The 12,225-nt window shown below is 40.5% G+C and overlaps 1 protein-coding gene across 4 annotated transcripts in view; it reads left to right on the forward strand.

Annotated features, from left to right (window-relative positions):
• Lmbrd2 (LMBR1 domain containing 2) overlaps window positions 1-12,225 on the forward strand; it is a 61,956-nt gene that overhangs the window by 21,098 nt on the left and 28,633 nt on the right. For all 4 annotated transcript variants that reach the window (XR_003951400.1, XM_006520091.4, NM_177178.3 and 1 more), the window contains 3 exons: window positions 4,163-4,237; window positions 9,472-9,585; window positions 10,432-10,615. Coding sequence is in view for 3 of the 4 variants with exons in the window: in XM_006520091.4 (XP_006520154.1) it covers window positions 4,163-4,237; window positions 9,472-9,585; window positions 10,432-10,615 (373 nt within the window). In the remaining variant the exon portion in view is untranslated. The remainder of the gene's footprint in view (window positions 1-4,162; window positions 4,238-9,471; window positions 9,586-10,431; window positions 10,616-12,225) is intronic.

Here is a 12,225-nt window from a genome sequence, read left to right on the forward strand (position 1 = left end):
AATCCTTCACAGACATGCTTACAGATCTGTCTCCAAAGTCATTCCAGATCTTGTCAGGTTGACCATCAATCTAAGTCTGCCCATCACAAGTCTACCCATTGTCAATGCGATTGCAGACATACCACTTTTAAGCCATAACCTTTCACTCCTTATCCCCATGAGCTCATGGTCATCTCATAATGCACATGTACTGGGTCTAACTTTAAATACAGTTTTTAGATTTAAATAGATATATAAATAGATATAAAAATATGTATAGTTTTCAACAGTTCCAACATTGTTCAAAATGGTAAGTTCAGAGTCTCTCTGAATCTTGAGCAATTTCTTAAACGTGAGTCCCTATACAGCCTAAAGGAAGTATATACTTCTAACAAATGATGGTGGAGACTAAACATTCACACCTCAAAAGGAAAGAATAGGGGCATAGTAAGGAAAGTTTATATTAAAGCAAGACCATAACCCAGCAGGAAAATACTAAATCCTGTAATTCTGTGTCAGGTATCTGGGGTTCATGATAGAACAATCTGGGCCCCAAAGAGCTTGTGTAACCTTTCTCCTCTAGTTCTGCCACTTGTAACACCTGTAACTTAGTCTCTTGGATATATATGCCAGTGGATTCCTTGGTAGACCTCCCATGGTCCCAGAACAATAATATCCTTGAGTTTCCATTTCAGCTTAGCCTTCACCTTCACTGTTTCATACAAATGGCCCTGTAGGGCCTTTGTATAGGGAATCTGACCCTGCTGCAGACTGCCTGTCCTCAGTAGCCTTCTGGAAGCTATGTAAAGCCTCTAGGGCCCTCTCACTCTTTCATCCTTCAGGCCTCTGAAACCTTTACCATGTGGATGAAACCCAGACCTTTTGGACCATAGCTGCTATGGTTTCTGTCTGTGCAGACTCTTCTTCTGGAGTAGGAAACCCCTTTAGTGGCACTCATAATTCAGACTATTTCAAATTATTTTGCATTTTCACAGAATCTTCAGTGGAGGGATTTTTGTCTTCAGATCTTCTTTCCGAGTTCCTCTAACTTTATAGTGTGCATTCTTTTCTTTACCAAACCCAGTCCATTTCTTTGTAATCTCTCACTGTGGAACTGAATAAAAGCAGTGAGCCGTTGCCATGACATAACTTGAATGCTATGCTGTCTTGAAATTTCCACCATCAAAGAAATTAGTCCACATGGATTCTCAGCAGCTATGATTATGTGTAAAAGATCAAACGGGCCAGAATCCCAGCATGAATGGGAAAGGGGCCATCTAGTCCCACCCATAGCTAGGAGCTATTTTGATAATTCATGGCTGCAGGGATAAGGGTAGTCTGTTTTCTTCAAATATATGGTCCCTGAAAGGTTACAGTACTCCCACAGATACTCCTATTTCCCTATACATACAGGAAGCACTAAGTGTACTCAGTGGGTTTAAAAAAACCAAAACGGATGAAGTTGGGTGGAAAAGTGGAAAGCATAAGGGAGGAATTAGTGTGAAAGAGGGATGGGTTTGATCAAACACATTATATGCACATGTGAAAGGAAGTTATTTATGAAACCACAGTCTTGCCTAAGTTCACATATATTGTGTTTACAGTAAATAAATAAATTAATTAATTAGAGTAGTCCATTACTTTTTAATTCAGTCTTGTCTAGCTTCTCAGGACATGAGCAGAATGCCAGAATGAAGCAAGCATGGCTTCTGTCCCAGATCCTGGTCGTACCCTTGATCACCTCCAAAACTGCATGAGTTGACCCTCCACACCTTTGTTTCACTTGGGCACTTCAGTTTATTGACCTTTTTGAGTTCTGTGGCCTGACACTATTACTGAGGCTATGGTGCTCACAAAAAGGAATCTAGCATGACAGCACTCCAGAAGACCCAACAAGCAGCTGAAAGAGTCAGATGCAGATATTTGCACCCAACCAATGGACAGAAGCAGCTGACCCCCGTTGTTGAATTAGGGAAGGCTGAAAGAAGCTGAGGAGGAGGGCGATCCTGTAGGAGGACCAGCGCTCTCAATTAATTGGGACCCCCAGAGATCTTACAAACACTGGACTACCAAACAGGCAGTATATACCAGCTGATATGAGGCCCCCAACAAACGTACAGCAGAGGACTTCCTGGTCTGTGTTCATTCAGAGATGATGTACTTAACCCTCAGGAGACTGGAGGCCCCAGGGAGTTTAGAGGTCAGGTGGGGTTGGGGGTGGTGTGGGATGTGGAGCAGACAGAGGGTGGATGGGGGCTGGGGGAATAGAATATGGAGTGTAAAAAATAAATTTAAAAAAACCCAACAATATTTACTAACAAAATAAAAATGGAAGTAATATGAAAAGAAGAAATATAAACCTTGACAGATCCTTTGTGAACTCTTTTTATTTTATTTTTTGAGATTTAATCTCTCTCTTATTTCCAGTCACTCCCACTCCCCTTTCTCTCTTTCAAATCATGACTTCTTTTTTTTTTTTTAGTTAATTGTTGTTATGAACATCTGCTGTATGTATGCGTGTAAACATATATGTTCTAAATACAGGCCACTCAGTCTGTATAATGTTATTTGTGTTTAGGTGTTGGATAACCCATTGGTATAGTCTTTCTTCCCTGGGAAGGCCCGCTCTCAGCATTCCTCAGTTGCTTGCAGTTCTTTGTCAAGACCTCTTGGGTGTTCCCCGTCCATATCAGCATGCCTGTTACTGCTGTCCTTGTTCAGCTCATGTTTATGCAGAAGCCTTAGTGAGACTTTGTGGGTGTAGCTTGTGACAAGCCTAGGAGACTCAGTCTCACAGCGACTCACTGATCCTCTGGCAGGGAGGCTCCGGCTCTTACAGTCCTTTGCCCCTGACGCCTAACCCCACAGTGATCCCCACAGTGATCCCCACAGTGATCCCTAAGCCTCAGCCGAGAGAATAGTGTTGTAAACGCATCACTTCAGACTGGGCTCTAAAACTGTGCATTTGATTCATTGTGGTTTCTATTGGGAAGAGAAGGTTCTTTGAGGAGGGTGGGAACTACACTGGTCTGTGGGTAAAAGGCAAATGGTTATTGTCATGTTCATAAGCATCATAGCTGGGTTGGACAGTTGATCACTTCCCTCCTTTGGGAGATATCATGGCATCTTCTGGTACTATGAAAGCTAGTCCTCAAGGATAAGGCTTTCAAATCAGTTCTAGCTCACGGGTTTCTGGGCCCTATGCCTTAAATGTACAGTGTTTTCAGAAATAGAGATTTTAAAGTAATAACAGTAGGCTAGCGCTGACCAACAACTCAATAAAAGGACTTCTCATACCCGTGTTGAGGTTTTTGTTAGATGTTATTTAGCTAGCTCTTGAAATAAACTTGTCAGCCCCGATGGGAGCACTTAATTTAAACTATATATGTTTATTTATACATGCTGTGTCCAAGTTGCAGGAACCTCAAAGACCACTGAGAGACTGACTTCAATGTAAACACATAAGGGTCTTTATTACAAGCTCTAGAGCAAGTTCTCTCATCATCCCTGTTGCAGTAGGTCAGAGTGAGAGCCTTGAGTCTGGGGGTGCAGAGTATTTATTGTAGTTACAGCAAGCTTGGGGAATTTCCATATGGGTCAGCAAATTAATATTTTAAAAACTACATTTCTGGCATAATCTGCAGAAACTGAACAGGTGGACAAAACCACCTGAAAAGCAGAATGGCTAAGTTATCTGTTCTCTCTGGATGTCTTAAGTTATCTATATGAACCTTGACCCTGCTGTTGTAGCCTGACTGGCTATTGCTATGGGGGGTTGCCATAGGAGGCTTACTCAGGAGGACTCTGGTTTTCTTCCTGGAATTGAAGTTTAGCCCCTGGTCTTGCACTAAATGGAGTTTCTTCAAAAATGGAATTGGCTGGGCTTTACATACACACATGTATTATAAACTTTTGAACTGTTAAATAATGCTAGCCATTGTGATATATGAAATAAGCAAACAATGGAGGGAGACATTTAGAAATCCATAGAACAGTGAAGGATGTAAATACAGCTATTTGAATACTTTATTTTATAAGTGCTCTTAATAAATTTTATTCCATGAAAAAAACTTATAATGCTAAATAATTTGAGCTGAAATTAAAATCTGGAACTTGTGTGAACTCTCATTTAAAATGTATGATTTATAGAAATCTAAATATTTTTATTTTACTGTTTTTATAGGAGGTTCGTAAAGTAAATGAGAGCATCAAGTACAACCACCCACTGAGGAAGTGTGTAGACACAATACTTAAAAAGGTAATCATGTTATATTGTTTCCGCTTTTTCTCGTGAAGTACATTTTTATATACTATTGTAAATTAATTTTTCACATAGGAAAGTGTGATTAAAGAATATATGGTTAAGGTTTTCCAGATGGATTTTCATGTAAACTTTACCATAAACAAAAGAGTAGTTTATATATAGATTTTTTTTTCTGTTCTAAGTTTAGTAGTAATTATTGGCAGCATTTTACTTTGAAATGTGAAACATTTGAATATAATTAGAATGCCCTACAATTATTGCCATGGCATAGTGATGTAGGTACATATTCACAGAACCATCGTGTCTTATCATTAATATCAAGCATATCTCCTGTAGGAAAATAAGCTAGGGTCTGAGTAATTGTTTTTAATTAACTAATTTGTTTACATCTCAAATGCTGTTCCTCTTTCTGGTCCCTCCCTCAGAGTTCCTCCCCACCAACTCCCTCTCCCTCTCCTCTGAAAGGGGGCCCCCTTAGTGCAGGAGGGCCTCGTTCCAGCCTCTGTATGTTCTTTGGTTGGTTGTTGGCTCAGACTCTGAGAGCTCCCAGGGGTCCAGGTTGGCTGACTCTGTTGGTCTTCTGTGAGATTCCCATCTACTTCTAGGCTTCAGTCCTTTCCTCCAACTCTTCCATAAGTGTCCCTAACCTCCGTCTATGTTTGTTCAGTCACCTGCTGGGTAGAGCCTCTCAGAGGACAGTTTTGGTAGGCTCCTGTTTATAAGCATTACTAAGTATCATTAGTAATGTTAGGGATTGGTGCTTGCCCATGGTTTCAAGTTGAGCTAGTTATTCATTGGCCTCTCCTTAGGTTTCTGCTCCATCCCTGCTTTTCTTTTAGATAGGACAGATTTTGGGTCAAAAGTTTTTGAGTGGGTTGGTGTCCCTTTCCTTCCACTGATGGTCCTGCCTGGCAATAGGAGGTGGGCTGTTCAGGTTCCATGTCCCTACCATTAGGCATTAACTTTTGGGAGCCTCCTATTTCCCAGGTCTCTGGGACTTGCTAGAAATCCCACCCCCACCCCCTGCCCAGGCAGCTGCAGATTTTGGTTCATTTTCTTGCCCCACTGGGCCTCTCCTCTCTCTTCCCCAACCTGATCTGCCTTTTCATTCTCTACCTCCCCCATCCCCATTCCAACTCCCAGTCCCCCCCACCCCCCGCCCCGGCTCCTCTGCCTTTTATGACTGTTTTGTTTCTCCTTCTAAGTATGATTCAAGGCCATCCTTACTTGGGCCTCTCTTGTTTATTTCTTTGGGTTTGTGGGGTGTATCATGGATGTTCTGTATTTTTTGGCTAATATCCACTTATCAGTGAGTACATACCATGCCTGGTTTTTTTTTTTTTTTTTTTGGGTCAGGATGATATTTCCTAGTTCCATCCATTTGCCTGAAAAATTCATGATGTCTTTGTTTTTAAATAATTGAATAGTATCCCATTGTGTAAATGAACCACATTTTCTGTATCCATTTTTTGGGAAAGGGACATCAGGGTTGTTTCCAGTTTCTTGCTATTCTGAATAAAGCTGTTATGAACATAATGAAGCATGTGTCCTTGATCTCAGTAATTCTTGCAACCATCTTCTCACATGTCATCTCATGTTATGTCTTATGTATTATAGATTACATAAACATTTAATAATAAGCTATACTGTTATGATTTTGATGGCACTATCTTGAATTGCAGGCATATTTTTATGCCTCTAAAAGAATTATTGAAAAGTTGCACAATTACCTTTTATATACTGTCTTAGTTTGGGTTTTATTGCCGCGAACAGATACCATGACCAAGGCAATTCTTTTAAGGATACCATTTAATTGGGACTGGCTTAGAGGTTTAGTCTATTATCATCAAGGCAAGCATGGCATTGTCCAGGCATGCATGGTGCAGGAGGAGCTGAGATTTCTACATCTTCATCTGAAGGCTGCTGGGAGAAGACTGGTTCCAGGCAACTAGGACAAGGGTGTTAAAACCCATGCTCACAGTGACATACCTACTCCAACAAGCCTGCACCTCCTAATAGTGCCACTCCTTGGGTCTCGCGTAGCTAAACCATGACATTCCACTTCCTGGCCCCCATAGGCTTGGTTCAAACACATGAATCTATGGAAGCCATACCTAGCCATAGCATAATAAAGAAGTATATTTAGTCCAACTTCCAGAGTCCCTATAATCTATAGCAGTCTCACAATGTTAAAAGTCCAAAGTTCTAAGTCTATTCTGAGGTTTATCCAATCACTTAACTGTAATCCCCAAAGCAAGTCAGGAAACCAACTGGGCAAACTCCCAAACTCTGCATCTCATGTCTGATATCAAAGGGGTCTTCAGATCTCCACTCCTTTTTCATCTTTGTTGACCTCAACAAACTTCTTTCTCCTGTGCTGGTTCTACTCCCTGTTAGCAGCTTTCCTCTGCAGATATCCCATGGCTCTGACATCTTTAACAGCTTGAGGTCTTCAAGTCAACCTCAGCTTCCCAGCTTCTTGTTCCACTGTCTGGGATCCACACATGATCTTCTGAGCTCCTGCAAAGGCTTCTGTAGCACCCTAGGCTTTGGCTGACTCCACGCCACTGCTGCTGCAGTTCTTGGTGATTATCCCATGGTAATGGCATCTCTAGTAAACTGGGGTCTTCACCTACAATTAGGCTTCACCAATAGCCTCTCATAAGGCTCTCTTCATGGTGCCCAAACTTAACTTCTTTGCATGACCTCTTCAGTCCTGGGCCATCAAGTATAACTGAGGTTGCACCTTCATCAATTGCCTTCCCTGGCCTCTCACAGTGCCAAATCTCAGCTGCTCTCCTTGACCCCTTCATACCTTCAAAACCAGTATCCCCTGGGCGATTCTTACACATTATCAAGTCCAGCTGCAGCATGAGGTACAACCTTTCCTACACACAGCTTCTTTGTGCTCTGAGAAAACACTTCTCAGAAGATTTCACCTAAGTGATGCTGGTCTCTTCTTAATCACTGCTAATTTCTTAGTTTCAGCTGACCAGCATCAATTGTCCCAGTAATCTCTCCTAAGCTTGGCAGTACTGAAACTTGCTGTAGATTGACCTTGAACTCAGAGATCTGCATGCCTGTCTTCTAAGTGCTGGGATTAAAGAAAGGTGTGGTCTACCAAGCCTGGTTTTAAGCCTTTCTGTACTTAGAATTTTCAGTGACCCAGGCTGGCCTTGAACTCAGAAATCTACTTGCCTCTGTCTCCTGGAATTAAAGTCATATACCACCTTGTCTAGACCTAAGCTATTCATGGCCTCTATGCCTCAAGATCCAGATCAAAAGCCTGTGTCTTTCATTTCTGGATTGTAGTTCATTCCAGATTAAAAATCCAAACTATACCTTGCTCAGCTGCAAATACAGACAGTAAGTTTAGCTGGGTGGGATCTTGCTGTGAGGTCACTACTCCCTTAAGCTCTTTATCTCCTTGAACACAGGATTCGGCTCCATTCACTTCCTAGTCCCCCTTTATTACTTGAACCATACATTTTAGATTTTTCCTTTCTAAGCTTGCTATGGTTGTTCAAAATGCTCTCCCTGACACTTAACCAGAGAACAAAGTCTCTGCTGGGCCTCTTTGAGGCTTCCTTTTTCAGTGCATTTAATTTAAATCTCTTTACGTTAGCCTCAGGTAGACTCTTAAGACAAGGGCAAAAAGTAGCCACATTCTTCATCAAAATACCATAAAAACAGTCTCTACGCCACATACTGAATTCTTGCGCTATGTCTGAACAGTTCAAACCACTCTGGGCAACAACGTCTTCCATATTTCTACTAAGATGGTCCATTAAGCCCCACATAAAGCATTCCACTGCTTTCCAAACCCATACATAGTCCTGAAACCCAAATTCTTCCAAACAAAAGCAAGGTCAGGCCTATCATATCAATATCCCAGTCCCTGGTACCAACTTCTTAGTTTGGGTTTTACTGCCATGAAAAGACACCATGACCAAGGCAATTCTTATAAGGATACCATTTAATTGGGGCTGGCTTACAGGTTCAGAGGTTCAGTCCGTAATCATTAAGGCAGGAGCATCATGGCATTGTCCAGGCAGGCATGGTACAGGAGGAGCTGAGAGCTCTACATCTTCATCTATAGGCTGCTAGGAGAAGACTGGCTTCCAGGCAGCTAGGACAAGGGTGTTAAAACCCATGCTCACAGTGACATACCTACTCCAACAAGGCCGAACCTCCTAATAATGGGCCCACTCCCTGGGCCACGCATATTCAAACCATCACATGTACCCAAATTATCAATGAAATTTGTCTTCTTTTTTTTTTTTTTAAAGATTTATTTATTTATTATATGTAAGTACACTGTAGTTGTCTTCAGATACACCAGAAGAGGGCATCAGATCTCATTATGGGTGGTTGTGAGCCACCATGTGGTTGCTGGGATTTGAACTTCAGACCTTCAGAAGAGCAGTCGGGTGCTCTTACCCACTGAGCCATCTCACCAGCCCCGAAATTTGTCTTCTGTATTATAAATCTGTTCTACTGGCTATTATTAGCTATTGTTTCTTTAGCTAAAGTCATGGTCATAGGAGTAAACTTCCTAATAATTTCTCTCATATTTGTTGTTTTTGAGGCCTATTTAGGAAAGTTAATGAACTTGCAAAACTTGACATATGTAATAAGTAAGTAGCCGTAGGACAGATTATTTGTATCCCTTTCTGCTTACTGTGCCTTTCAGAACTTGTGTTTGTTTGTTTGTTTGTTTGTTTTTGTTTTTTGAGACAGGGTTTCTCTGTGTAGCCCTGGCTGTCCTGGAACTCACTCTGTAGACCAGGCTGGCCTCGAACTCAGAAATCTGCCTGCCTCTGCTTCCCGAGTGCTGGGATTAAAGGCGTGCGCCACCACTGCCCGCTGGGCTTTCAAAACTTAAGCACTTATATTTTTCATGGTTCTTTTTTATTATTTAGGAAAATGATTGACGTTTCATCATTAAAGTGCCTATCATTAGAATAATCTTCTCAAATAGTTGTTACTTCGTGTAGGTAAGCTCCCTCCACTTTCCTAGTCTCTAGCTCGTATAGCTGAGCGTAAAGTAGAAGCGTGAAGAAACTCAACATACCTAGGAGATGTTTCCGTGAAAATGTTAGCTAGTGAAAACCTAACCAGTTAGAAATGTCAATAAAAGAAGAAAATTTAAAATTTCTAGAGTGAAAGATTTTTAATAAAAATAAATTTTTGTATCATTAAAATTTCATGAATTGTTTTTTGTTTAGTGCCCTACAGATTATCAGGAAAAGATGGGTAGGAATATGGATGACTATGAAGATTTTGACGAAAAGCGCAATACCTACCCAAGTGAAAAAAGTTTGGTAAAATTGCATAAACAGGTAAGTTTAATTATTAATTTTAGCTGTTTTACATACAATTAAAGGATGTGAATTAGATTTGTGGCTGTTTCCCTTTACAAAGGGCTTTCTGCTTTTTTGGCTCGGAAGTTAAAGGGCTTGCAACTCGAGTTTGAGGAGCTGAGCTCAGTCTCCAGCCCCTGTGTGTAAAGCCAGGCAGAGTGGTATGCGCCTCTGCTTCCAGTGGCTGGGAGACAGAGATGAGAGGACCAATGGCCAGGCAGGTCACCCAGATCTGAGAGAGCCAGGCTCAGTGAGAGACCGAGTGTCAAAACAGGAGGATGCCTGGAGAAAATGCCTGGCAGGGACTTGTGGTTTCCACATGCCCACAACCACACATGCAGGCACCCACCTCTCCAAATGTGTGTGCATGCCAATGAAATATATATCTGAAACTCTTGATCTCATTTTTGTTATTGTTGAAATGTTCTAACTTTGTGTTTCTGGATAAGGATTCTCTTGGCAACTCAATATAAGAATTATACCTGTCCTATTAATAGGAACTGTCATTTTAAAACATTAACATACTTGGTCACATTTAGAAAATCCATTAGTGCCGGGTGTGGTGTCACACACCTTTAATCCCAGCACTTGGGAGGTAGAGGCAGGCAGATTTCTGAGTTCAAGGCCAGCCTGGTCTACAAAGTGAGTTCTAGGATAGGCTATACAGAGAAACCCTGTCTCAACCTCCCCCCCCCCCAAAAAAAAAGAAAAGAAAAGAAAATCCATTAGTATTATTTTATTAGACACACACAAGCCCTGTTCTCTAGCAGAAAGTTGACCTAGTGTTCAGGCATATTGACAAGCTTATTCCTCTCTGTGTTCCAGGTGATTTATTCAGTTCAAAGGCACCGTCGGACTCAAGTGCAATGGCAGATTCTTTTGGAACAGGCATTCTATCTAGAAGATGTAGCAAAAAATGAAACTAGCGCAACTCACCAGTTTGTTCACACCTTTCAGTCACCTGAGCCAGAAAATCGATTTATCCAATATTTTTATAATCCTACTGTTGGTATGTAACTTAACATAAATTTTCTTTTTTTTTTCCATTTTTTTATTAGATATTTTCTTCATTTACATTTCAAATGCTATCCCAAAAGTCCCCTATACCCTCCCCCTGCCCTGCTCCCCTACCCACCCACTCCCGCTTCTTGGCCCTGGCGTTCCCCTGTATTGGGGCATATAAAGTTTGCAATACCAAGGGGCCTCTCTTCCCAGTGATGGCCGACTAGGCCATCTTCTGCTACATATGCAGCTAGACACACGAACTCTAGGGGTACTGGTTAGTTCATATTGTTGTTCCACCTATAGGGTTGCAGACCTCTTCAGCTCCTTGGGTGCTTTCTCTAGCTCTTCCATTGGGGGCCCTGTGTTCCATCCAATAGATGACATGAATTTCAAAGTTAGTAATTTTTCTACGAGGAAAATTATGTTTCATCAATACAATGCTGACTTTTACTTGTATATGAATTTGTTTCATAGGGTAGTATTAAATATCTGATAAACTTACCCTAAAATCATTATTTTACTTCTAATTCTCCTTCTTCCAGAAGCCATTGCTTGCCTGTAGTTCTCTGTCTAGGGGGATACCCCACGAAGTTTTCCCTCTTCTAAGTTAACATATCCATTAATGCTGCCATTGTTCCAGTCTTTTTTTTACAGGCAGTTAGGAAAGACTGTTTCACCACAGACTTGCTGGTGTTCTGACTTTTAGAGTCCTACTCTCGCTACCCTGATACTCCTAAGCCATAGATATGGGAGCTGTAATATATTTTAAAAATACAAATAAAATATTTGATTACAAAACAGGTTATATAAAATACATTTTATAATTTTTATGGAAGCTGTTTGAAGTATTCACTCTCACTAATGATCTCACCATAAATGTATATCATGGCTTTCACTCTTGTTAGTATAAAAACCATATTAATTAGCTAAACTTTAAAAACTAAGCATTATAAATATTAACAGAAATTCCTACAAATTAATCAATGGTGTATGAAATATTGTCTCCATAATATCTGGTAGCATTTCTCTCAACATAATGATTATTTAAAAAAAAGTTGAAACTTCTTAATATATTTATGCCTATGATTTTAAAATATGTATATATAAAATATAATTATAAACAATTTACATACATGATCAAACATGCTTAGAGACCAAAAATTAATAAATGAATAAAAAGTAAAAATGAACAGAGATAAGGGTAATAACTGTGGTAAATTAGGGGATAAGAGTTTGAAACATAGTTTATAATTTTTCAAGAAGGTACATAGAGAAGAAAATGATTGAAGCAGTAGGGAACTCTGAAGCAGTATTGGTGGGTAGTGGAGAGGAGACAGGAGATAGTGAACAGTGAAGAGAATAGCCTTACTTTAGGAGGAGAGATAGACAGCCAGCCAGCATTAGTGTAAGAAAGTGTAGCAATCAATGGTGGTAAGTTTCCATCTAACTGCTATACTCTCTTGAGAATGTACTGACAAATGCAAAGTAGGAGATTTTTCAAGATACTTTAAGGTGAGAATAGTCAGTAAAGGTGTGTCTTTGTTCTGCAGTGTACAGACTCAAAGTAACCAAGGAGTTGGACCAAACAATGGTTTAACCAAACAAGTACAGTGA

Source organism: Mus musculus, chromosome 15 (assembly GCF_000001635.26).
Source record: "Mus musculus strain C57BL/6J chromosome 15, GRCm38.p6 C57BL/6J".
Lineage (NCBI taxonomy): Eukaryota > Metazoa > Chordata > Mammalia > Rodentia > Muridae > Mus > Mus musculus.